This window comes from Drosophila sulfurigaster, chromosome 2L, assembly GCF_023558435.1.
Source record: "Drosophila sulfurigaster albostrigata strain 15112-1811.04 chromosome 2L, ASM2355843v2, whole genome shotgun sequence".
NCBI lineage: Eukaryota > Metazoa > Arthropoda > Insecta > Diptera > Drosophilidae > Drosophila > Drosophila sulfurigaster.
In genome coordinates, this window is record NC_084881.1 from 8,283,377 (window position 1) to 8,310,230 (window position 26,854).

The following is a 26,854-nucleotide window of genomic DNA, read 5'->3' on the forward strand; positions in this document are numbered from 1 at the left end:
ACCAAAATATACCGCTTTCTATACAGGTTTGATCACACTTTGCCGGTTTTAAGAAAATAGCTTTATGTTTCGCTTTGTTTTCTTACTAAAATAGTCTGATAATAATCTTAACGACAAGAAAAATATATTTAAGTTATTATATTTTTTAAAAATCATGCAGAAATAAAATGTCAAGTGTGACCAGCAAGTATATTTGGCGCCCTATCCAAATTCGAAAATGCACATAAAATGTATACGTTATTATGTATATATTTAAATAAACAAAATGACAACTATTTAATAGATTTTATATATTTAGGGCACAGACACTTCTTACGATTTTTCTTTTGCTCTGCAGATAATGGCATTTTGTCTTTAGCGGCATCTTCATTCTTATTTTTATCGGTATTATACTGTTCCGGGTGTTCTTTCTCATTGCACTTGGAGGACATGAACTCGAAGAAATCAATATTACGCACATGGCTATAGAAATTATCTTTAAACTGGAAGTAGTTAGGGTACACTTTATGCTTCAACATTGCAGTATATAAACTTAGACGCTGCTGTTCCATAAACTGGCGACGCTTATTGGCGGCAAGATGATTTCGCCAGCTTTGCTTGCTAATTTCTTGTTTTACCATTACGCGAAGATTCGGATATAAATGGAAAAGAAGAGCCCTGCAAAAAAAAAAAAATTGTATATGTATATTTGCTGGTTTGTTATTCATAATACTGATTAGACTTACTCATTGAAACGATGCTTAAGCTTTCGGAACTTAATTCGATCGAAGGGGTCCAAAAACAAATGAATGCGATCCGTATAGGCCAGTTGTGCGGGAATCTCCACAAAGATCCTATACAACATGATATAATTAATGTTGGTATAAGAAATGGCTATTAACTCACTTTGTTGTCAATACAGGCGGAAAATCAACTATTGTTGGTGGTTTCTTTTGTTGGGGAAATCGCGGAAACTTTGCCATATCCTGCTCATACCAATCAAAATGTTGCTCCATTCGGGTATGCATGGATTTTAATTCCTCTGGATCAAGAAAATAGTTGCCAGCACAAAAGTTATAAGCACCCAAGTCGGGCATGGTTTTAAATAGTTCTAGGCCTGCAAAAAGCAAATAGTTTAATATTTTTATACCCGCTACCCATCGAGTAGAAGGGTATTATAACTTTGTGCCGGCAGAATATGAGACAGAAGGTAACATCTCCGACCCCCGTCTGTCCCACTGTCGATCTTTCCGTCCATCTTTATAAACCCCTAGGTCTATAAGAGATAGAGATATAATTTTCTCGACAGCACTTGTAATATTTGCCCGCAAATCATATTTGTTTAACATTTTTTCCACGCCCACTTCCGCCCCCGCAAATTGATAAAATTCGAATAACAAGCATAAGCGTTGAAGCTAGAGTTGCGAAATTTGATAGAGATAATAATAACTAGTATTTATGATTTCTGCGAATTTTGTTGTGATCGGATACAAAATTGAGAAATTATTAACTTTTGTAAGACACATTAATTACGCATACTGCAATGGGCAGTCTGACAATCTGGTATATTTCGAAGTGAAATTTTATAAACACACCCAATATGGACTTCGGTATATTTTTAGTGTATTTGTGGTATTATTCGGTATATTTAAAAAAAACTGTTTTGCTTTTATTCAAAATGCGTAGGGGGTGTCTTACCGTCGAGCCAACTTGACTGTAGTTTTCTTATTTGTTAGATAATGCCTGGTTCACTTACCCTTCTTCCGACAGTCACCGGATATACTTTCTATAAAGTAATTAGTTTTCCATTTGGCACAGGAACAACTGATAAACTGATGAAAAGTTTCGACCCAATTTCGAAAAACCGTGCTCAGATTTTCATTTAAGTTCAATTTTAGTTCGATATTGTCTCTGTTAAAAGGTAATTGTTAAATTTATTACATGGACTGTAAATAATAAAGTGTCTAAAATAATTATAATTTGCTACAGGCTTAATTTTTAATAATCTTGATCTAATTTAATTACAATTTTGATTTACGTAATAAATTCAAGCACCTACATAGAAAATTTACTATCTCTATTAGTATCTCAGATACAAAATAAATATTTTTGATAACTACTTAAAATATTTGCTATAAAGCGGGCTGGCGTTTGGAATCAACTACTTACCGATACTCATCTTGATTCTCGTTGCAACCAAATCTTTGCAATCGAGTGTGCAACAACAAGCTATCTCTTTCGACCGACAAATGGAAGTTGGAAGTCTCGACTTCCACTCCTGCACACATACACTTGGGATCCCTAGGTGGTGATTTTGGTTCCGAGGGTCGAGTCCATTCATCGGGATCAGCTTCCGAAGATACTGGCTCTTGGAAGACCTTGTTAAAGTATTTCTCACTAAATCTGTTGCTTCCGGGATTCTTAATGTCATAGATGTCGTTGGTTGTATTAGCCATGGGATAAATTCGAAATTGCAAACTATCTGCCGCCATGACCTTTGTTTCCATCTGCAGTTCCGGTAAATTAAAATTGAGGCACGAGAATTGTGTGCCAGCGTAAGACTTGTGCAGCATCGCAAAACTCTCTGGATTAAAGGTGACGAAAGAATAATCATAAAGATACTGATCTTCGACCTCGCCTTCTTCGAGAAATTCATCGATGCCAAGGGTCTTCAGTTTTGGATCATCATCATCGATCATATTGATCAATATCTCTTCGGTTTGCACAGAACTCGAACCAATGCGACCCAATTGAATCTTATGGGAACTACTCGAACTAATCTGCTTATCAATATCATCCTCATTAATGCCCAAATCCACTCCCATCGATGTCGTTGTATTGATTACAGTGCCATCGCTGTGATAGCACTTGAGTGTATCATGCGTCCAGACCATGCGAACTCCATCGTCCCGCATCGCGTAGCTTTCGTTGGCATAGTAATCATGCCACTCGGTGACCCGAATGGGTTTCGCACAATAGATCTTATGCTGTCCTTGCACATGCACCACACTGCCCAGTGATGTGGTTAGTTTTAGATGCACATAGCTAAAGCCGAACAGGGTCATCATCGTCTCCAGGAACTTTAGCTCATTATCGATGCTGGCGAATAGAGCTGCTGTTTTATTCAATCTCATCTCTTTTATATGTGCCTTCACTGATCTGGCAGCCAACGTCTGGGAGGAGGTTGAACTATTGCTTAGCGTTGATATTTTAGCCCTGGGTTCAGTTCCGCCACTTGCGCGATTTGTTGATCCCTTGCTGGGTTTTTTCCTGCGCTTGCGTGGCGCAGACGATGAGATTGTGCCTTTTTCTTTAGGCAATGACTTATAGTTGCTGTAGGTAGATTGTGTAGAGCAGGCATTAACAAATTCCGATGTTTCTTCTATTTCACCTTCCTCTTCGCCGCCCATGGCATCGGGGAAACTATACAGCCTGTAGACCTCCCCATTATAACGCATAATAATCACAGTATCATTATCATTATAGAAGACGATCACGCAGCCATAAGGGGTGCATATGCGACGACTTTCGTTGAGCTCACTCTGGTGGCCAGACCAGAGATGCTCGGCATGGGTATCGTGACAGTAGAGGGACAAACCATTCGGATAATTGAGGACTGCCTTGGCGCATTCCTCGCTGTTGGGTCTGATCCTTAGATGAACCCCGTTTGTGGTCTGTATGCGTATATTATTTGAGATTTTATTCATGTTGCCACGTTCGTTGGTCAAATGTATGAGCTCTTTGTTAATCTCTATGTTCAAATACTTGTTCATTTGCCGGAAATTCCACTTCTCCTGGTACAGTGTCATGTGGCCCTCTTCGAAGTGATACTTTGAGGTCTTAGCTTTGATGGTCTGCATTGTATCGTCGAGATTGTAGCCCTTGAGCATCGGATGATCTGGTCCCAGGCCAATGTAGGAATATTGGCTCGTTTCCTTTGATTCTCTGGACAACGTTGCAGGTTGACTGTGTGTAACATTCGCACGAATATTGCTGGTGGAGGCCATGGAATTATCTTTTTGGGCTTTTGATGCTCGAGTGGATAGCCTATCGGCTTTCTCCTTCTCTCTCAACTGCTCGGCCAGTTTATTGGCTTTCAGAGACTTGGGGCGTATGAAAACGCTCGGCGTAATTATATACTGTACATTAGTCGGACAGTGACTATATGGATTAAGCGACTCTCTGATATCATTCATGGTGTAGACACTTGTGTACGTGGACAATGGATCCGGTTGTGGCTCGATGGAGTCCTCAAACATTACCGGTGTGACCAAGTCCTTCAGAAACTCGTGCGCATTGTAAAGCGTAAAGTCTCGAAAGCAAAGACGTGATGGCAAGATAATGTCTTTCTGGTGTTCAAAGACCTCGTTCAGTCGGCGCCGAAATGTGTAGAGCTTAATAGTGGGATGAATCTCTTCAATCTTATAGTTCTCATTCTCATCAATCAGGTGTATTATGCGTTGAGTGACCGCATCATCCGTCAAATATAGCTTAGCATATTTGGGCAGGTGTCGCGGCTCCACTTCACTGGTATAGGGCGTGTACTGCAGACTGTCTATGGTATAGCCGGCATTAAAATATCGCCGCAGTATATTGTACTCGAGACAGGCATGGTAAATGTTACGCATTAGTTTCTGATCCATGTACGACACAACGCTGGTGAGTAAGGGATTAGTCTGTTCCACAAAAAGACGTTCCGTTTTATTGAGTTTGACGATGCTCTTGAAAGCGCTGGCATACACCTTGATCTTGTCAAGCACTCGGGTCTGCACCAAGGACGATGGATTAGCCAGCAGCAGAACTTCCATCTCAGTCATCACTTCTTTTGGACTGCCAAAAGTGTTTAACAGCGACTCCAAATACAAATAGATTGTGGCATCATCGTCGTGCACTGCGGGCACACAGTGATTAAGATAATGTCCCTCAATGCTAAGCGATTTAGCCAAATTGTAGCTCTCCTGCATGTTCTCTGCGGGATTCATTTTGACGTTGATCTCATTGTAAGGTTTCACATAGTAATCTTCGTAGTGTTCGCGCAGCGTCTGCACATCATAGATGAACCAGCTCAGCTGACTAAAAATATCATCAGAGTATTTAGTGGCCTGGCAAATGGACATCTGTGGCAACTGCTGCTGGAAGATGCCCACTGGCTTTGTGGCGGATCTCTTTCGGAGCGAATGAATTCCCTTTTGGATATTCTCGATGGTGTCTCGCAGTTCCTTGAGGCGTCGTGGGCGTGGTACCAAAATATCATAGGCACACTCCTCAGGTAGAAAGTGAATAATACCACGTAGTGGGAGATCGAGTCTTTAAAACGAAAGAAATAGAATCATTTGTGTATTCTAGTTCAGATACCCTAGCAATAGTTTTGCCAATACTAAGACAATTGTAAATTAATTTGGTAGGGAAGTAATGCTATAAAATTCTTATTCCTATGTGTATACCGATAGTAGTTCATCACAGTGTTTTTGTAGAGGGACAGTAGTTCTGGCAAAGAGTGAGTTCAACGACATAATTAACATATATTGGCGAAGCTCACAAAAATAAATAAAGATCATTTGACTATGATACAGTTAACCAAAAATTTTCGTCAAGCACTTACGATATCAAACTTTGGTAGAAGTCATTGTCCAAATTGCCAATTATGAGTATAAGAATCGAAGTAGCTTGCGGTTGATCCTTTATGTACTAAATTGGAATGTAGATGTTAAGCACTAAAAGCTAAACATTAAGCAACTTACTGAACGCTTGGACAGTGGGCGTCCCTTGCCAACTTTGTGGTGCTCCTTGGACGTAACACCGAAGCAAGTAATTTGGCTCCTTACTTGCGTATCGGTTGTTTCCTTGCTTTTCGCGGGTGGCTTTGCCCTCTTGGACTCCATGCCTGCCTTGTCCTTCTGATTAACAAACTTGAACTTGAGTTCAGCGGGCGTATTTCGTTGGAAGTACTTGAGCAAGTTGAAGCTATTCTCAGCATCAATTCGCTTGGTCACATGTTCATACTCTTCCAAGCAATCTCGTATTCGCAGCATTACTAATGGCATTCTCTCCGTGGGTATGGGATCTGCTGGAACAGATAAGATCCCGGCCGAATCATTCAAGTTAAATTTGCCAACCTACCTTGTTTTTTATGTTTCGAAATTCGCTTGTTAATTTCATTGGTATATTGCGCTTGTCGAATCTCATACTCCACATCGATGACAAAGAGAAATCGTCGTAAGCCAATTTTGATCTGATTGATATACTCATTTCGCACAGCAGCCAGTCCATTATCATAGAAGTTCATACAGTATATATCATAGGATACCGATGTTAATGAGGGGTGTGATTTTCGTGTGCCACGACGACTGCCAAGGCTGGTTCTTCTGGTGCTCACACTCATGGTGGGCTAGTGTTCCAGTTGTTTATATAATTTTTGTTAGATATTTTTATCTATTGCTTGTAGGAAATATAAACAGAAAATGTCCCATTCTCGGTTTTGACAATAAAGTCTTGACCCTGAAAATTCAGTTCTGTTATTGAATTGTCTAATTGCAGTTGGATATCATTGAAATTCTATTTGTAATGAAAATGAAAGAAAAATAAAAAGTATTTATTTTAAGATATATTTATTAAATACAACTTTTAATTTAAATGGTAACTATAAACTAATGTTAAGTATACTCGTTACAAATCTACATACTAAATGGCTCGTCTTTATGTACAAATGAAATTATGAAATTACTAATATTATAAAATATATATTTTATTTTATGTATAAATAAATTCTGTACAAACGGGAGGAGATTCGAAATAATGCATTCATGTTGATATTTTCAAATGAAATCAAATAAATTCAAATTGCAAACATAAAGCCTCTTGAAAACAAAATAAATAATGAAAAGGAAAAAATAAATTAGGATTGTTAGGTCATAAGAAATGCAGTCACTGGCAATGATAATTTGTTCTTTTCCAGTTGAAACGTATAGCTAGATAGATTAATATTATGGTACTTATATGGCAGTGATATGCTAACTGGACGTTCTCTAAGTCTATGGCTATATAAAACTCAATAATTGATCACAATACATTTGGAAAAAGTTTCGGTGTGGCATCAACACAGGAACCAGGATCTTCATCAGTTATCATCGCTGGATACGAGACACTCGCTAAGCAGAACATTGTGCAGATCATCCATTTCGATCCAGTCACGTCTCTCATTGCGTATGGATACATTGCGAATGCAGCCCTTGAAGTTGTCTCGCGCCAACAAACAACCGCTGGGTGCAGTATCTGTACATAAAGTAAATTTGAAAGTGAGAATCTCAAAGAACGGCGCATAACTTGTATATTTACCTGGCAATCCTCCGATGTAGAGAGGCGAACGTGTTTGCACTTTGCCAGCATTGCGTTGATTTGACATGCTGATTGTCGCAGGCAACTGATCGATTCGTAAAGCAAGTTGCTCGCCATCGTAGAGAGCTGATATATTATGCCATTTGTTGTCGCACAGAGCATACTTTCCAGGCAGCGTTGACTCCACACGGAAGTGCACACCATCTCCCAGATCGCAAGAGAAGATAATCTGAAAAATTGAGAAAATTTAAATCAAATAGTGCAGTTGAAAGTTTTGGCACTTATCACTCACATTGCCCATGCTAATCTCCATGGAAAGTGCCGGTGAACCGCTTGGCTCGGATACGCTTAGTAAGATGCCGGATAATTCGGAAGTGCGAAACTCCATTTCCAGTTCTAAATATTTTGCCACATGAAAGTTTTTCGCTGCAAATAAATAGTAAAATGGTAAATATAGTTAAACTCGTAAATTTTTTAAAGTGTACTCACTATATATGGCATAGGCATCGCCTGGGAAATAGCTTCCCCTCTCCACGGTGGGAAAACATTGACCCACATTCGAATGTTTGCCCGGACGAGCCAGGTCCTGTGTTGCATTGTTAATGCTGAAGCGCCGTAGGCAGCCCCTGAAGGGCTCCAGGCGCATGTAGAGCTCCGATTGCACCTTTCCTGGTGCTTGAGGAACACCGCCGACCAGCAGAAGCTGCGCTGCGCCAATTTTCTTGGGCACCTTCATTTGAGCTGAAGTTTTTTGATCCGTTCGTCCAATCTCCACGCTCATGGTAACCTTGCGATCGTGACAGCTAATCGTCACATGATGCCATTCGCCATCATTCAGTTTTGCCGTCAGCTGTAGCTCCTCACGTCGTCGTCCACGCACGATTAAAACCAGCTGTCCGTCCTTAAGCAACAGCGCAACATAATGCTTGTGCTTCTCCTTGCTGCCCGGTGATAAGTAGAGCATGCCATTCGGGTAAAAGGAGCGGAAGTCGAAGGTCATGTGAAAATTACGTTGCCAGAAGTGACGTTCCGGTAGCTTTAGCTGGGAATAACTATATTTCTCATCGCCGAATTTGAAAGCATTTGGTTCGTATGAGTAGCTGCCGATCTGTAAGAGAGTTGTAGTCGGATTAATCTTTAATTCTAGCCTAAGTAACCCGGGAACTTAACTCACCACGACGACTTTGTGTTAGTTCTGAGCTTTTGTGAGCGAGCTTTCTGAGTGCAAACTCAGTGTGCGCGTTGTTTTTTTTTTTAGTACGGTTAAAAAATAAAAACTTTGGCATGATTTTTGTTGATTTTTATTATTATTTTTTTCTTTAGTTAAAAAATGTTTTTTTTATTGAAAACGCAAAATGTAATAACAATTCATGTAGTTGAAGTTGAAGAGAGCAAAAGTTATTCGTATGTTACATCAATGAAAGCAAAAACGTACACAAAGCGTTGATGAGTGAACTACATATGTACATATGTATGTATGTAAAGTATTTTTGTATGTATGCATAGATGATGTTGATGCTTAAATACTTAATTATGGCTTTCGAGCTTATAAGATACATAAGAAATTAAAGTTGTATGAAATATTTACAAATATGTTTTTATGTTTCCATGTTTTCAAATGTCATTAATAATCAAATGGCGCTTTTGTTAGCCGACGACCATGATAAAAAGTTGCGCTCAGATCTTAAAAGCTTACAACTAATTGTAGATCTTAAATGCTAATAAAGCTGGCGTACATCGAGAAGCTTTAGCCATGAACTTCGCATTGCTTTCGATTGTAAGTCAACTTTGGTGATTCTTTAGACGAGTGTTAAGGCTCAAGACCAAGTGAATATGCCTTGGAATTATGCTTAATTGAAACTTTTGGTTAAAACTGAGGTTATATTTATGTATATTTGATGATGGTATGATTAATCCACATGTAGACCACATTGAGTAGTGTAGCTGTGTTTAGTAAGCTGTTTACTTTTTTTAGGCGAAATTAGTATACAAAAGAGCTTTCTTGCAGCGTAGCGCTTAAAGCTTTTTAGCGTAGCAGCTTTTGACATAATTGCTTAGCAACTAAAATCCTATAAGAACAAAGAGAAACATTTAAGTCGATCAAGTTGAGTGTTTGGCAACCACAGATCACTTACAAATATGAAAGCTGTATAGTCGAAATAAATTCGATTATGAAATACCCGCTAGCCAAGACTGCACTTTGTGTTGTAAAGATAATAAAAAGTGCAGGAAAGATATGAAAGATATATCAATACAATGTTATCTAAAGTATTCGCAACGAATACAAGTATTTACGCTTTGGGCGGATTAGAGGTGATGTGAATTGATGTGATGTGTAATTGTCATATAAACATTAGACAATGTGTCACAATCTTATAGTTCTAGCATTTATAGTTTTTGAACTGTGCGTTCTCATAGTTGCGAACAAACGATCAGACAAATATACATAAATTTCTCATTATGCCATCGGATTCATCTTTATATCTTTATCGAATTTATTATAAACAACACACCTCTCAACAGTATGGCTATCGGGTAAATTAGGTATTATTAACATGCATCTTTTAGTGATCTCCCATAAACCGACAGAGTGTACAACCAACCAATGAATCAACAACTCACCCGCTTGCAGCCCTCCGGCGAAGCTGTGAAACTCTTGCCAATCATCGGCTCCGTCTTGAGAAGCACATCGTAGATGCCACCCTTAAGACTGCCCATCACTGGACCATTGCGTCCGATTTGCACATTGGCAAAGGTCAAGGCATCATTAAAGTTAATAGTGCGATTATTGAAAACCACATCCCGAACAGCACCCTCAAGCTTGATAAATGTGGGTGCCAACGGCGTGTAGCTCTCATGTGGCGGTGCTCCTCCAATGTAGAGACCACCTGCATCTTGGGGTAAGCTGACCAGCGACGGTGAGCCAGTTAAGGTCCGCACATCCTGCTGCTCATCATCCACCATCAGCTCTAGTCTGCGTCCAGTCTTGATGAGATTAATCACATGCAATTCGCCGTCATTCAATTGACTTGAGTTTGAGGACAATTTCACGAAGCTGCGACCAGAGTTGACCCACACATGCAGCTGACCATCGATCAAACTCATCGAGTAGTTGCCCTTGATATCCTTGGCATCGTAGTCTGCCAGCACTTCTGGCGGATATGCGGCTAACAGCAGCAGACAATCCGGCTGCAATGTGCGGAAAACAAGGCCCGTATTGGCACGTTTTCTTAGCGATTGCGACGGCAACTCCAAATACCCATTGCCAGAGAAGCCAGCTCTATAAAATAAGTATTTGATTAATTTTGAGTTTACTTGGAAAGTGTATAGGGTTACATACTTGGTAATCATGTCTTTGCAGGAGGCCTCCACACCAAAATAAGTGGAACTCTCCAGCGGATCGTAAGTCTCTCCGTTCACCTGCACATCCATCATGCAGCCAAGGAAGGGATTATCTGCTCCGGGAGCCTTTGTAGTGCCGGAAGTAAAGCCTATGAAATGAGACATTAATTTAGAAATAAAATAAAATCACTTAGTAAAATTTATATTAAATAAACAACAACTAGAATTAAAACTAAAACTCTGACTTTTAATAAAGAAACATCATAAAATAGTAGTAGTCCATAAAAAAGTGAAATCTTGATAAACGCAAAAACTAAAAGTTAGATAAATTGTCAATCAAAATCATTTACATAGATAATGAATAAGTAGTAATGACTTTCATTATACATATTTTTCGTTCAATTTATGGAGCATATAAATTTAAGTAAAGGTACAATAATTTCCAGCAACAATTTTTCAAGATACTCTTTAAGATATAATTATCAATGAATGTATGTATCTATAGGCAATAAAAGTTAAACTACTAAATGATTGATTTATCAAATCTATTATGTAATTCCCGTTCGAGCACCAGACGTTGCTTCGCTAACTCACCTGGTGGCACGCCGCCCAAGTAATACACAGCCTTGGACAGATCAGGTAACATATAACTCTTCACTGGCAATGTGGGAGCTCCAGAGATGGCGCGATCGTTGTTTACACGCAGCATGCCATTCTCAGTACTTCGTCTCGCGGAAAATTCTCGAGCTGCCTCCATTTTGATCCATTGACCAGTGTTATACTTCTTGGTGGTGTTGATCTCCAGCTTGGACTCGTCGCCATAGTCGATGCGGAACATAATGCGTCCCCGGCTCAATGTTACAGAGACCGAGCGGTTCTGCAAACATAGAAAAGTAAAAACATTAAGACGGACTCAAGAGTAGTTCTAAGGTAAGAGTAGCTTACGTTCTTGTCATCAACCGCCAGGAAGAGCAACGCATTCTCGTCCAGAGTGCGGAAAGTCATCTGCAGTGCAAAGAGGTTCTTGCGATAGGGGCGCAGTCGCGTCTTCATCACCTGGGCGTAGCCCAAGCCATTGAAGTGACGCGCCACCGACGAGGCCGAAGACTCTTTCGCACCAATCATGGCGCCTCCGCAACGTCCCTCGCTGCGCAAAAAGTTCCACAGTCCCAATGGCTTGTTGTCCACCTCCACCTGATGTACCACCACATTAAGACCCGGCGTCAGTTCTTTGGTGGCATAGCCGCCCAGCAAAATACGCTCATTGTGACTTTGCGAGAATCTCGTGTGCTCCGCATCCGTGGAACCCGTCACAGGCGACGCTGGCGTCAAGGCGCCGTAGTTATTCATGCGCCGCACCAACAAACTGCCTAGATTCAGTGTACGATTCGCTTCCACTTGATACCAGGCATCATCGAATTTGGGATCGCGCGTCTGCACTTCAAGTGGATGCGTAATGGTTGCCGTGCTTCCGCCCAGATTCCAAACGAGGCGCACTCGTCGCTTGTACAATTCCAATGTGATGTGCCGTCCTTCGCTGCCCTCCACATGCAACAGCGGTGAGTTGCCCATATGGTTTGACAGTGCAAAGCTCAAGCGCAGGGAATTCGAAGTGCTTAGGCCATAGGAGGTTGGCAGGTAGGTGCGGCTACACTTTGGTCCCAGGGACTCCAAGGAGACGTCGATCTAAAATTAGATTATTTAATATATTGCATTACTATTTTAAAGCAGGAATTTAAACAACGTTAAGAACCAAATTGAAATTCGTTAATATTGAATCGGACGAAAAAGTTAACTCTTTGAGCTAACACGATGTGCGAAATGTATTTTCTACATTTTAATTAATTCAGCCAAGTGTCAAGGCAGTTTTCTTGTAGCTTTATATGATCTAAATTTAGAATAAAGGTCTTATTCATGGACATCGAAAACCAAATCATTGAGAATTTATATTTGACTTGAGTGAATCTAAGGATTTGGGGTAAAGTTGAGGTAAAACCCCACTATTGAACTCAACAGAAAGAAAGAATGACATATTCGTGGCTCCATCGTATCTATTACTTACCGCCTCAGCTGCATGCCGTGCCTTGGCAATCTTATCTCTTAGCTGCTGCAGCTGTTGGGACATGCTGTTGTTCCAGGTATCAAAAAACCTGATTCTCCTTCTCCGCCTGCTGCTCAATGTAGCTGAGCGTCACATTCGCCAGTCGCAGATTGGTCTTGGTCAGTGAAATGTTCTCCTCGGCCATGCCCAGCTTGATCTCCCAGTCGGGCTCCAGCATGGCAAATGATTTGCGCATATGTTGTAAGGAACGTTGCATTTCGCGAGCCGAGTGAAGTTCAGCATTCATTTGATCGCTGGTGCGCTGGGCAAGCTCCATGCTCTCCTCGGCCAGGCGACGCGCCGAATTGTTGGTCAACAACTGTAGATGGCTGGTAATGTTATTGCTGCGCTGTCCTGTCTCGAAGATGATGCGCTTAACGCCCTCCACCTGTTGCTCTTGCTGCTGCAGCTTGTCCTTGAGCATTGTGGACTTTTGCATCTGCTGCAGTGCCTCGCGTTGTAGCTGCTTGGAACTGTGCAACGAGTGCTTGGCACGCTCAATCATGGAGCTGCCATCGCTGGGATAGAGCGTGTGTTGTGCCTCATAAACGCGCTCCTTGGCGAGCTGTGAAGCCTGACGAGCATCGTCAATGGCCTGCGATATATTGCTATGCGCGGAACTGTAAGAAAAAATCATGTTGCAGCTGTTAGGAGAATTGAGATGCCTTTAATACTCACCTGGCCAGCATGGCGATGCGTGCTCCATTCCTCGTAGGCTGAAATTTTCTCGCATACTCATTTGAACGCTCGAGCAGGCGACTTGCATGTCTGTCCGCTTTTGGCAGCCAATGCTTGCGCACCTCACGTTGTGGCTCTAGCTGGTCGTCGAGTGTTTGGTTGAGTTGCACAGTTGTGGTAACCAGATGATGACGCTGTTCTTGCAGCTGATATTGCTGCAACATGCCTCTATTCAGCATGTCCTCGCCACGGTGCACAACACTCTGATTTAAGTGCTTGCCAATGCGCTCGCTAAGATCGTCGATTTGCTGATACTGTTCCCCAACATGGCCACTCAAGTTGCGCACATGCTCGAGCACATCCTCGGCCTCCGACTCTGCCTCTTGGGTGCGATCGATGTGCAGTCGCATGTCGGCCACACGATAGTTGGTCTGATTGAGATCCCGCCAGAGTATTTCGAGGCGCGCCTGTTGATCAAATGCCGCATCCGAAGCATTGCCCGTGGCATAGAACTGTTGCCATGCACATTCATTGCTGCCGCGAATATCCTGGACCAGCTGATGATGCTGTTGAATGGCCTGCAGATAGAAACGTGCCTGCTTCAGTGCCGTGGGCAAACTCAGATGTTGAGCTCCTTGGCCATAGTTGTGTAGATTGTGCAGAGTATGCTTAATCTCAGTACGCAACGTAGCCACATCGTGTTGCACCAACAATGCGGCTTCCTGCATGGAGTTCAGTGCATGCTGCCGCTTCCCAATGGTGGCCAGAGCTTTCCGCGACTGGAACTTGCCATTCTCGGCATGGGCATCCAGTTTGATGAGTGCTCCGTTGTCGTAGCCAAGGAGCAGCTGCCGAGCCTGAATGTAGTTCTGTTGCCGGGCATGCCACTTGTCATAGGCACGCTCATACTCGGAGAGCATTTGATAAGGTGCGGGAATGCCCGTTAAATCCATGTTGTGCAGTCCACGACGCAACTTGTGCCCCACTAGCTCCACGTAATCCAGTAGCAGCAAGGTGCAGTTGTCGCAGACTAATTGAAAGTATAAATTAATGGCTGTCTTAAGTGAGTAATGTATAACATACCTCTGCAACCGTTCTCGACCAGATGATGACGCTCTGCCAGACACTTGTTGCATTTGAGACCAGTGACACCATCGCGGCAATAGCATTGACCCGTCTCCGCATCGCAGCCCTCGGCTCTGATACCATCTGGGTGGCAGCCGCACTCCTGACAGCTGCTGTTCGGATACAGCATCGGATTGCCAAAGAAGCCCTCCTGACAACGTTCGCACAGTCGTCCTGTGTAGCCGGGCTTGCAGATGCAGCTCACCTCGCCCTCCCACACGTTGCAACCACGCGCAAAGTTGCGATTTGTTTCGGGGCAGGGACATGCTTGGCAGCCGTGGCGAGAGTTCGGATCACCATAGGAAGCCATCTGCGCACTGTTGACAATGGGCGCCACCAGTGTTCCCGCGGCAGTTCTGCAAAGTAACGTTAAATTGGAAATATGTACAGTGGTGTAAAACGTTTCATTCGCAATAGATGCTCGTAAGTTTGTATTTGTACCATTCAGTTCATTGGTTCAAATTTGTAATTGTAATTTTGCTTTACGGTACATCAAATTTAAAAATTGTATCTTTCTTCGGACTAGTTTACAGGGATCTGATAATGGCAAAGGGTTCGGGAAAGACAATTAACTTTCAGTACAGACTTTGCCCTTCCTATTTACATTCGAACTAACTAGTTCTTGATTGACAAAGCATCGAAAAAGTTATTGAGTTAGTGAAAAATTTAAATTCTTACCTTGCACACGCCGGTTTCGCGGTCGCACTCGTTGCTGCGTCCATTGCAATGGCAAGGTGCAGCACGTCCAATTAGATCCTCGATGAAAACACTTTCTACATCGCTCGTATTGCGCCAGCGATAATATGAATTGCCGGGATCCTGGCAGGAGAGGCCGTCAAAACGTTTGGGACACTTACAGCGCTCCACACCCTTAGCTATGAGATTAGTGGAGCCCTGCACGAATATGGCAGCATCCATGTGTACATTGTGTAACCTAGCAAAGTAAATAAGAAATGCAATTAATACAAGCAAACGTAACACGAAACAAGTAAGAAAGTTACAGTCGAGTGTGCTCGACTGTGAGATACCCGCTACCCATTTTTTTTTAATAAAGGCAAAATATTGCGGTATCATTTTCAAAATACACCGAAAATACTAAAAATATATCAAATGGTATGTTTGGTATATCGATAGTACACCATTCAAAATATACCATAGATGGCACAATGTATCAGATTGTCGGCCAAAGCAACTAAAAGACCTAGTAAGTAGGCGTTCTTGCCCATACAAAAGTATTTATTTAATAACTACCACAATTTTTATCTGATCCCAACCAAGGAATCATATCATTTAGGAATCGTAACTACTATAGTAATTATTGAATATACCAAAATTCGCAGCTCTAGCTTTAAAATAAGGCTTGTTGTGGGCGTGGCAAAAATTTGAAACAAACTTGATCTGCGTGGAAACATAACAAATGCTGTCGATTATTATAGTCGAAAATTATAGCTCTATCTCTTATAGTCTCTGAGATCCAGTGTTTCATACGGACGGACGGACAGACGGACATGGCTATATCGTCTCGGCTGTTGTCGCTGATTAAGAATATATATACTTTATAGGGTCGGAGATGCCTCCTTCTACCTGTTACATACATTTCTTGCCGGCACAAAGTTATAATACCCTTCTACCCTATGGGTAGCGGGTATAAAAAGTACGTGCGTTTTCAAGCAAATAGTTACGCCGCGAAATAAAGTAGTTTACTGCGAAAAGTAATGTGAGTTCATACGCATTACAAATAGCGTAATGTGAAGTGAGTACATATTAAACGAGTAGTTTTCTTCGTAAGTAAATTAAGTACATGTTAATTGTGAAATTCGAATTGGTTGGTTTGTGTCTAGCCTAAACCGTTTAATATGAGTAGTAACGGTGCCAACAAAAGTAAATATGAGAAACTTCAGCATGTAAAAGAAGTAAATATTAGTTACGAGTAGCTGTTGTAATGTGGGTACAATATGACTGCAAGAAATGTACCGTGAGAAGTGAAAACGTATAAGTACTGGCTGCGGAACACCCTAAATGAGTTTATTTTAAATAGAAATCGGTACCTATGCGTAGTTTGGGTTTAATCTTAAAGAAAATGTATCAAACTGAAAATATACTTACACAACTTGCTGGAACTCTGCAAAGGCAAAGGCACGCAGGAAAATGTGGCGCACATTCTGCAGAGCCGCCATCAAAGTGCCGCGATCCACTGCCCGACTATTATGATGATACTTCCAATACGATTCGTGCAACGGCACACGATGTGTCACATTCAGCGAGTACTCGAACTCCTCGTTCTCGTAAAAGTCCAGCACGAGCTTGGCATGTGCATGCAGCTGCACCAGCGGATATTGCGCCAACACCTTGCGCTCCAGCGGCGTATGGGCGCCATCGGTGAGCAGCGAGAAATACAAATTGCCGCCGTAGCTGGCGGTGCGATCGCCGTAGAACTGCGGAGGCAGTTGGAAGTACAGTGGCTGATAGAACTGGGTGTAGGCGCCGATGGAAACATTGCCGGTGGATCGTGGCACGAGACTGAGGTCATTCATGCGCTGTATTTCCGCATCCTCGCGATAGGAGACGCTGCCTGCCATCTGGATGACCACAATGTACTCGAACTCGCTGCTTGGCACGTGCTGTGGTCGCAATTGCTGCACGCTGAGATTGCGTGCCTCCGACATGCGAATATGACCCCAGGATAGATCACTCTGCTCACACTCAGAGGCACGGCCAAAGCAGAAACAGTGGGTGCAGCCCTCCGGATTGAGAGCTGAGAGGCCAAAGGTGCTCTGCATGCAGGTGTCGCATTTCAGTCCCACCACCAGCGATTTGCAGGGACATTGCCCGTTGGAGTCACAGGCAATGAGGCCATCGGAGCGCATAAACGAACCAGCTGTATCGCAGCCACAACGTCGACATTCCGGATAGCCAAAGTAACCGACGGCGCAGCTGTTACAGGTGCGGCCTGCGTATCCCTCGCGACATTGACACTGTCCACCAACGGCAGCACAATGCTGGCCAATGGAGCCAATGTGATCGCACTCACACTCCCGGCAACCGAGTCGCGCCTGCCAGCCCCAGGTGCCAGGCACACACTGGGCACAGCCCAGGCCGCGCGTGAATTTGGGACAGATGCAGCGTCCGTTGAGGGGATCACACACCTGACCCTCGGCCGCACAAGCTGCACAGCGTTGACAGCCATCTGTGCTGAAGCCGAAGAAGCCCTCGGTGCACTCATTGCAATGCCTGCCTCCGACTCCGATTTTGCAATCGCATTGACCAGTCCACGGATTGCACTCACGACTGCGTGATCCGTGTGGATCACACTGACAATCGTAGCAACCGACACCCTGTGTAAGATTCCAGTGCCCCGCCCTGCACTTTTCACAGCGACGACCGGCCACATTCAGTAAACACGAACACTGCCCGGAGCGCTTATCGCAAGCGGTCGATAGCGATCCAACCGGACTGCATTGACAGTCTGCAAAGGAATGAAGAGAGATTTGAGAATTAAAAATAATGAAAAGAAACATTGGCACTCTAATGCGAGCTACTTATTTCTAATATTCCATATAATAAAAAGCATAACTATTACTAAAGCAATTGAAAATTGTGTTGGAAATAATAAACATTATAATAATCATAGATACCTAAAATTTTAAATATTTTATAACGAACCATTTCTGAAATGGTATCCTATATAAATACAAAATACTTAAAAAAATCACAATTATTGAAAAGGTAAATAATTTAAGGGTATCGAAAATTATTAGGAAAAAAAGAAATGACAGTTACTTAAAAAAATATACATATTTAAAATCAATCGAACCCAGCTGAAATTAAATGGAATAAATCTCAGGCAATTAAAGAAAAATATATAATTGCTCAATTGAGATAATTCCATGAATGGAAATAAAATCTAATAAAATAAAATTCGTTAAGAATGGAAATGGAAAACGTTAAGAATGGAAAAAAGTGAATAACCAAATTAAAACAAATGTAACTAATTTAAATAACTGCTGTTCAATTCTATACTTATTCTGTTAAAACTAAGTCTTTAACTTCGAGTAATCGTTCACAAACTTTAATTTGTTTAAATGATAACGGTTGTTAAGGTTATTCGATGTCATAGGTCAGTGCTATTCAATTCATATTGGACTCGTTTGCTTTGCAATTCGCAGTTTGTTTAGGGAGCTACATGAGCTACCATTGCCATCATCACCATCATCATCATGGAGTCGAACGGCAGCAAAAGCTAACTGCACCCAAAAGACTGGTAACAACAACAGTTGGTTGGCCAAGCAAAAAGATCAGTCAGCTAGTTGGTCGTTTTGTGGGTTGCGCGTAGGCAGCATCGCAAACCCGCCCACATTTGCATAGAGTTTCCTATCCAGGCGACAAACGACAAATGCAACCACGACACACAGAGGATACGACAGACGCTTACGGGGCCTAACACATACATAGACAAGGAGAGTTGCTGCACATGGATGTGGCAGACAAGTCTGCTTGTCTACCAGTCAAGTCAGCCAACCTAGCGTACGTCGACTTGCCTGGCATATGCGAGTATACGAGTACGAAAATAAATTCATTCATAAATCCGGTAAAACCAACGCAAAAATATTCAAATTGATTGCGAGATCTAAGCAAAAAAAGTAACTAAAAATGTTTAACACAAAAAATATCTATAAAGACTGGGTACAAAATGAATGCTTAGATCTGGCGAACTTGAAGTACGCTTACTTGAATTAGATCAATGGATCAGAGTATTCAATTTGAACTAGTGAAAGCAGAGTAATAAAAATGCATACTGCATTTACTTATTTTTTTAAGCAATGTTGGATGGAAAATTGATCAAATTAATCAAAGTATTATTCTTAGTTGCTGATGATATACATGAAAAAAACTAATATTATTGAGTTTATTAAAATTCAAATAAAATAAACTTTTTTCTATTAGTTGGAATTGTTTTCGGAATCAAATAATGAGTTTCTCTTGTTTTATTTTCGGTACTGTATCAAACTTTCTGAACAGTTTCCGATACCCATTTCAGTGAAAAGCGTATGCCAAATAAATGTTTAGAAATATGAACATGCCATAGCACGCGACACGAGGAGATAGTAGTTCGACTGCGTCCACGAGAGGAGTTTTTTGTGGAGGAGTTGCTGGAAGAGCAGGCAGACTGGCAGGCCTCAAGGCACTTGGCTGAGGCTTTGACTGTTGCAGCTGTCAAGTGCCTGCTTGGGATTTGCATTTTCATGAATGAACGAGAGGCGCAGTTGCAGCATTGCAGCTTAAAAACATCCAAGAGAAAGGTTTTCTTTTCTTAATCTTCTTGTTATTGTTGTCATTTGTTGCCACCTCTCAGACAGTCAACCAATAAAAGGTTCAATCAACTGATGCAATTCAAATCCAACACTCGTTCATTTTTCCCTCTCTATCATTCTCGCTCTCACTCTCAATCTCGCTGAGCAAATGATGTCATTAAAATATACAATGAGGCATAACGACTCGACGCTTCAGAAATGCGTTTGTCATGCTACAGTTTGAGAGTAACTGTACGGCAATCGCAACTCCCACAGTGGTTTGCTCTGTCTGCTTGCTGACTGAAAATGTTAGAGTTGTTCAATTTTGCGTGGGTCTTCAGCACTGTGTCGTTGTCGTTGTTGTTGTTGTTTCTCTCAATTTTTTATTGACAATTTTCATTGTTTGCCTTTTATTAATGAGCGCGTTTTGTTGTCTGTTTCTTTGGTTGCTTCCAAGTTTGGCTAGAAACTCTGGCTAGAGGTCTGCAACTATGGTCAGACGTTCGTTGATCGTGTGTGGGGCATCTGTGGGTAGTTAAAGTGCACTTCCGTTCGTTTAACGGGGTTTTAGGTGAGCGTGCGTAACATTTATCATATGCATTTTCAAACTGGCTTTGATGGATTGCCATGAAAACTTAAAGTAATTGTAGTGCATTTAAAGGTAAACTTGAGATTAGGCAAGTGTAGTATCTTATGGAGATTTGTAATGAAATAATTTAACTGTTTTTGAAAATAATAAATAAATAGTAAATAATTTTTAATTACACTAAGCAGCAAGATTTATATTTTAATTTGTATGTTATTATACCATGATATTGGCCTTCAACCTACCCTGCAATGAAAATGGCAAACAAGTTCCAAAATGTTGTCAACACATTCAGAACTTACAAAAAATGCAATAAATTAACAATTAAACAATAATAATTCTAAAATGCCATAAACGAACATGACGAGAATTGACAGTATAATTGCAAATTCACATTGAGGAAAATAAAAAAAAAACAAAAATGCAACAAAAAAATGTTCAGAAAATATATCAGGTAAAATGTAGAGCACGTGTTTGGCTGCCTTGCGGTTTTTCACTTGGGACATGACAAAATATTGATTAAATGATTTATTCTGCGACCAGTTGCCAGACACCGCTGCGTATGCGCAATGTGCAGATTGCTAAAGAAACTCGCGCCAACGCGGTCAATCAATTATCATAAATCTCCAATCAACAACAACAAAATTGTTAAGATACAAAAAAACGTTTAACCGCAATTTTATCTGTAAAGTCTAAATACACTTTAAATGTTTTTGTATGAGAAAAATAGGAGATTAAATTCAAATTATAGGGGTAACATAAATTCCAAATCTTCAAATGAATTTAATGCTGTTGTTTTTCAACTAGTTAATGTAAATAATAGAGTGGAGATCATCAAATATATAGCGTCTATATAACCCAAGAGCGGGAAGGGCATTCAATGCATATTAGCTACGGTTAGATTGTGCGAGAAATCAAACGGCAATTAAGCATCTGTATGCAACTGCGATAACAATCTTGTGGCAATGCGTTGACCACTGTATGAATGAATGATTGAACGACTGACAGACTTACTGACTGAGTGACCAACTGTCTTGACAAGATTTATGTGTAAGTTGACATTTGAAATGTCAAAAAAATAACAAAAATACTTGGCCAACGGCAGCGACAGCGGCAATTGCTGTAAGTTGCAGCAGACTTAATGCGTTTACTGCAGTTGCAGTTGCTGGCTGTTATTGTAGTTATTGTTGTGTTGTTATTGCCTCGTTAGCCGCCCACAGTTGACCCACATTAACTGTGAAAGAAAGAAAGACTGGCCTGACTGAAAGAGTGCAAGCTGGAGGAGCGAGTAGCAGCGGCAGCGGCAGCGGTGGGAGGAGGAATCGACCACCCGGCTGTGCTGAGCTGCCTTTTAATAGGCTCACGTAGCTAACGCTAACGCTCGAAATTTCGTAGTTAATTAACCCGTTTGCATACATTTTGTTTTGGCCAGGCCTTGCGACTGGTCCTGCTGGCTTCAACCAGTTGCTCCAGACAACACAACAACAGCAACAGCAACAACAACTACTATTATTGGACCAGTCCCATTCCCACTCCCGTGGCGTGGCATTATTTATGCTTTCTTTGATCGAACTCGGCGCTTAAGCGTCATAATAGTCACAGTTCCCGAGTAAAGAGTCCCGACTATGACTACAAGTAGAGTCTCTCGATTGTTTTCGTGCGCCCCATAAATTAATCGAATGTTAACTTTGCTCAGGAAATTGCCTTTGACTTGCTGGCTGATCGCTCCACCTCGAAAAAATAATAGAAAAATGTAAGAATGCACAAATCTCTAGGGATTGACTAGCAAATACCACGTAATTTGACTTAAATACTCTCTTTACTTTTAATAAGTCTTAAACGATTGGCGACTATTTACTAAGCTCAACTTTATTGTCTTAGATAATAATACTTTGGAACAATGTTTCTAGGTAACCGTTAAAGTGACCATTTCTGGGTACAGGGTATAAATTAATTATAGCTTTTTGTTGATTATAATAATCGGTTGACGGTGTTGAATTTGCGGCTCTTGATAAGTGGCAGTCGCCGTGGAAGTGGCTACATTAAAATATCGCCTGTGTGCAATTTATTAAATTCTTTTTTTTCCTCTGTTGGCTAAGCTGTCGACTCTATTAAATTGAGTAGTAGATGAAGGCTTTTCGTAGAGAGAGAAGGTGGAAGATTAGATTGATTAGTGAATATCGCAAACAGGTCTTAATAGTTTTAATCGGAATTGAAATTTACACACAAATTTTGTTTTTCACCTTTCGGTGTTTAAAAGTGTTTTGCATTACTCATACTTTGCTCTGAAAATTTACTTCTTGTATTTACGACTTGTCAAGTGGAAGCACATTTGTAGCACCACTTAATCCGAATGTCTCCATTATTAAGCAAGCCAAATCGTAAATGATGTAGTTTTCGGTAACCATAGCCATTGAGGCAAACTGTCAGACACCGTTAAGACGTCTCGACATCTAAATTATGGATAGCATGATTTTATTTTTCGCTTTATTTTTTCTCTATTTGTACTTCTAGTTTACAATTTCGCGCATTTATTTTTAGATTTTTCACGTCGTTTGGCATTTTGGAAGATTGAAGTCACGAGTTTGGCGTTGGAGTTGAGTCGAGTAAAGTCGAGTAGTTGGGGAATTTTAAGACAAGTGGCAGTTTTGGGGCTTATGCTGGCACCCGTGCCATAAAAAATCATATGCAAATTTGTTTATGCCGCGTAATGCGAGCGTATTAAGCAGCATAAACTTTGGCATTAGACCACAACGTGTTTTTTGTGTATACCCTTTAGTCATAAAACGCCGAAGCGAAGGGTATTATCAGATTATATAAATATGTGAAGGCTATAGATATGTATGTATGTCTATAAGAGCTGGTTGTAGTATTAAGCTCTTCAATGTGTATAGAAATTCTTATTTTATTGTCCTTCTCTCCATTAAATACATTTACAGGGTATTTGCAAGTCATTCGATTCTCAAAACTATTCAATGGGACTATAAAGTATTTCGAAAGCTAGTCGCTATACTTACGTATTTGTAATACTTGGCAATCAATTTGAAGCGCTTTGACCTTTCGCAGTGCTTGTCAAACTGCACAAAATGATGAATTGCCACAGCGCTAATGAATGGCATATTAATTTGCATTTAAATGCCGCAAACATATTTTCGGGTTTTGCTTTTCAGCTTTTCAACTTGTCATTGAATAATGAGACAAACAGCTATTTTTTTCGTGAAAATAACACACAATTTTCGCGGTGCTCAGGAAACATAAATTACATCGAGCAAATACTTGTAGATTGGACTGCAGCTCTCGAAATATGAAAAACACATTTTGTAAATGTCATATTCACATGCTGAAAATTCGCAGTTGTGCCAAATTTCAGGCGCGCCCCACAAAAAGAAAAAAATATTAAAATTTATAATAGGTTTTTTCCTTCTTTTTTTTCATTTGGCGTTGGCAGCATTTTCAAATTTAATTCTGTTGACAGTTTTGTGCGTGCAAATTTATGCAAAGTATTTATCACAGTCTCGGAAATTGAAATCATCTGAAGAGTTTCGGAGCGTCAAGTGTTTCGGTAGTTTTAAATGGTTTCTTTAATGGCTCTAAATGCCTACATGAAGTGTGTAGATCAGATCAATGTTGATTGGGTGGGTTTTTTTTTATTGAGATTTGTTTTTTTTCTTGGTGTGAACTTAAAGATGTATCGCTGCTTTTTATCTTTTGGAGGAAATCAAAGCTTTTTATAAAACTGTGGCTTTACATTGAAATTTACTTTATTTATTTGAAATTTTTTTTATGCGTGTTTTAGGCATTACAAGTTTTCAGCTTCTGTTGAAGTCTGATGGCTCTGAATGGTGTATCTAATTAAATATAATAATTCTTTGTATATGCGAAAATAGTAAATGAAAGAGTTTAAATAAATATATTTGTCATCCAGATAATCTTTTTATACCTTCTACCTATAGCGTAGAAGGCTATTATAACTTTGTGCCCGATTAGAAAATATTTAAGAAATAATTTTGTAAAGCAAGAAATTCCTACTACAATCGGGTCTTAGTTGGTTGGGCTGACAATCTGATATATTTTGCACCCTATGGTATATTTAAAATGTAGTACTATATTGATATACCAAATATAGCCTTCACTATATTTTAGTTCTTAGCGGTATAAATTTGATGTATTTAAAGAATATGTTTTTATTAAAAAATGGATAACAAGTATCTCACAGTCAAACACACTCGACTGACGCTTTCTTATTTGTTTTCTTTTTAAACCTATCAAATGAATTTTCCTATCGTTTCAAAATATTTCCAATTAACTGTAACTGAATTTTCTACAAATTTGAAACTTTCGCGCAATTAATGCCTTTAAATGCGCTTAATTAAGCAATTTTCCATTAGGCTGTAAGATCTGTTTTGGGTCCGCCCACCAGGTAACGCCCACCGGGAATACAATATGTGTAGCGTATGCTGGCCTACAGCCAGACCTGGGCACACTGCACTTTCGCCCATCAAAATGAACGCAGTCAAATGCTTGGCGGGCTCAAATTGCATTTCCTGTCACTTGGCCGATTGCTCGACCAGCCCAGCCATGAATCTTGCACCCAGCTTCTCAACTCGCAGCTCTCTAGCTAAATTCATGGGTGTGTGCTGTATATCTCTCTGGGTCTGGGGATCAAATGCAGGCTGCCTGACTGTCTGCCTAACTCTATGCCTGTCTCACTGTCTGTTAGTCCTCTCACCCATTACAACACAACATACGACATGCAAAGCTACATGTGTGTCAGTCTCAACGAATGCTGTGGGTGTGTCTCACAGCCCGGTGAACAACATCAACATCAACATCAACACCAACACCAACTAGATGGCATATGTTTTTGCTTTTCTTTTTGTAAAATGCAGTAAGGATGCCGAAAATTTGAATTGCAAAATTCTGAATACCCTTGAAAGCTAGTGTTCCCATGAAAATTGATTGACATATGGAATACACCTTCTAAGTGCATGATAAATTGACTTTGTTATATGACAAAGTGTTAAACTGCATCTCAAATTACATCATGACAAGTTAATGAGTTCCATTTGCGTTTATGATGTGATAAAGTGTCAGTCCTTCTCAAACATTTTGTATTGCTAGCGATGATAGTTCTGTGACTCTCCTTAAAGAGTGAGCAACAAGTATCTACGAATGTTATAATGCCATTTTGATTGGCTAATCGCTGAATTGTTTTAATTTTAAAGATTTATCTGCATACTTGAGATATCCTTACTGAAATGCCATAAAAACATCGAAATTGTAATTACCAAAACAATAAAAACATGTTTTATTACTGCATCAACAGCAAAAAAAGTAAACTTTCAAAGGCCATGACGTGTTTTTGCCTAATTGCAGTTGTATTTTAATTACGCCAGTTGCACTTTTAGTATTTTTAATTAACTTTTTTTTTGGTTGTTGTTGTTGTGGAGGCGGAGTTGAGCATTCCGGGGGAGCTCGATCGGCCGCAACATTATGTCTGGCAATTTCTTATCTTTATTTGCGACATGTATTTTTAATTTAAACGCGACTATCAAATATTTAAACTGCATCGCTAGCAACTCCCTGGACAATGCCCCAAAGTGTTTTGTTAAATGGATTTCGGTTCGGTTCGGTTCGTTTTCGTGGTTTTATTTTTTATTTTATTTTTTTTGGCTGCTGGGTAAGTATTTGCTCTTCAAGACTTGAAAAGCTGCCGGCTACAGTCTTTGACGTTGTTACAATACCCTGTAGTTAGAAGAACATGAAAATGGGGTTTATGCTATGCGAAAATGGACAACACAAAACGTGATTTCATTAACAATAGTGCTTGGAGGTGATGAAGAATTTACTTGAAAGATGTTCGAAGCATTTAAGAATATGTTAATTTCAAATCATATAACTGGTTTTCCCTTTTTCAATACTTTGTAAAGCTTACAAATCAACAATTTCAGGCAGCTTTGTGGTGCTTACTGGGCATCTTTTGGTCGACTTCTTTCGACTTTCAGATAGCATGCATAATTTTTTAGAGTGTATCTGGTTTTTTTTATACAGTTTTGGATTTTTCTTTTTGGGCAAATAGTTTCGTTAATTGAAATAAAATTCAATTTGACGTTTTTATGGCATGTGGAGATAGTTTGGCTAAATACGTGAGAAGTTGCAGTTGCAGTTGCTTGCTTAGGGGCAGTCTAGACAGCCAGAGCTCTCTTTCATTGGTGTTTGTAAGCTTAAGTATATGTGTGTGTGTGTGTAAAGTGTGAAAGTTGTTTTCTGGCTAGAAAGATGCAACCCGTTTTTATGGGCAATTTGAACGGTCTCCCAATAGATTTCGATAATATTTGCATGCGAATGCAAATGAATTTTCAATAGTATACCCATAATTCATATAGTTGATTCGCATGGCCATTAAAACGTGTGAAA

General features: G+C 40.5%; 2 protein-coding genes across 3 annotated transcripts in view; both read right to left on the reverse strand.

Annotated features, from left to right (window-relative positions):
* Positions 1-231: 231 nt before the first annotated feature.
* Positions 232-6,492, reverse strand: LOC133847376 (uncharacterized). Of its 2 annotated transcripts, XM_062282369.1 has the most exons (8): positions 6,100-6,489; positions 5,721-6,043; positions 5,582-5,667; positions 2,149-5,286; positions 1,736-1,890; positions 886-1,096; positions 726-833; positions 232-657 (listed from the first exon to the last, which is right to left on the reverse strand). In XM_062282369.1, the coding sequence occupies exons 1-8, from the start codon at positions 6,359-6,361 to the stop codon at positions 273-275; spliced, it is 4,668 nt and encodes a 1,555-aa protein (XP_062138353.1). In that variant the 5' UTR covers positions 6,362-6,489; the 3' UTR covers positions 232-272. The 2 variants fall into 2 exon arrangements, with proteins under 2 accessions (XP_062138353.1, XP_062138361.1); XM_062282377.1 differs by lacking the exons at positions 232-657; positions 726-833; positions 1,736-1,890 and having other exon boundaries at positions 932-1,096; positions 6,100-6,492.
* A 78-nt stretch (positions 6,493-6,570) lies between these two features.
* Positions 6,571-26,854, reverse strand: part of LOC133847368 (laminin subunit alpha lam-3) — an 84,737-nt gene continuing 64,453 nt past the window's right edge. Inside the window, 15 exon segments of the mRNA XM_062282357.1 lie at positions 6,571-7,251; positions 7,315-7,543; positions 7,607-7,740; positions 7,804-8,422; positions 9,937-10,594; positions 10,655-10,805; positions 11,251-11,533; positions 11,602-12,342; positions 12,719-12,802; positions 12,804-13,377; positions 13,436-14,465; positions 14,519-14,861; positions 14,863-14,916; positions 15,239-15,494; positions 16,667-18,026. Of these exon segments, the coding sequence (XP_062138341.1) occupies positions 7,097-7,251; positions 7,315-7,543; positions 7,607-7,740; positions 7,804-8,422; positions 9,937-10,594; positions 10,655-10,805; positions 11,251-11,533; positions 11,602-12,342; positions 12,719-12,802; positions 12,804-13,377; positions 13,436-14,465; positions 14,519-14,861; positions 14,863-14,916; positions 15,239-15,494; positions 16,667-18,026 (6,671 nt within the window). The 3' untranslated portion in view covers positions 6,571-7,096.

Bases quoted from the DNA above. Each gene is read 5' to 3' on its own strand.
- LOC133847376 (XM_062282369.1), bottom strand. From the start codon at position 6,361: ATGAGTGTGAGCACCAGAAGAACCAGCCTTGGCAGTCGTCGTGGCACA. The intron at 6,044-6,099 runs GTAGGTTGGCAA...CTGTTCCAGCAG, and splicing joins TTCGAAACATAAAAAACAAG to ATCCCATACCCACGGAGAGA. The intron at 658-725 runs GTAAGTCTAATC...TTTTTTTTGCAG, and splicing joins CTTAAGCATCGTTTCAATGA to GGCTCTTCTTTTCCATTTAT.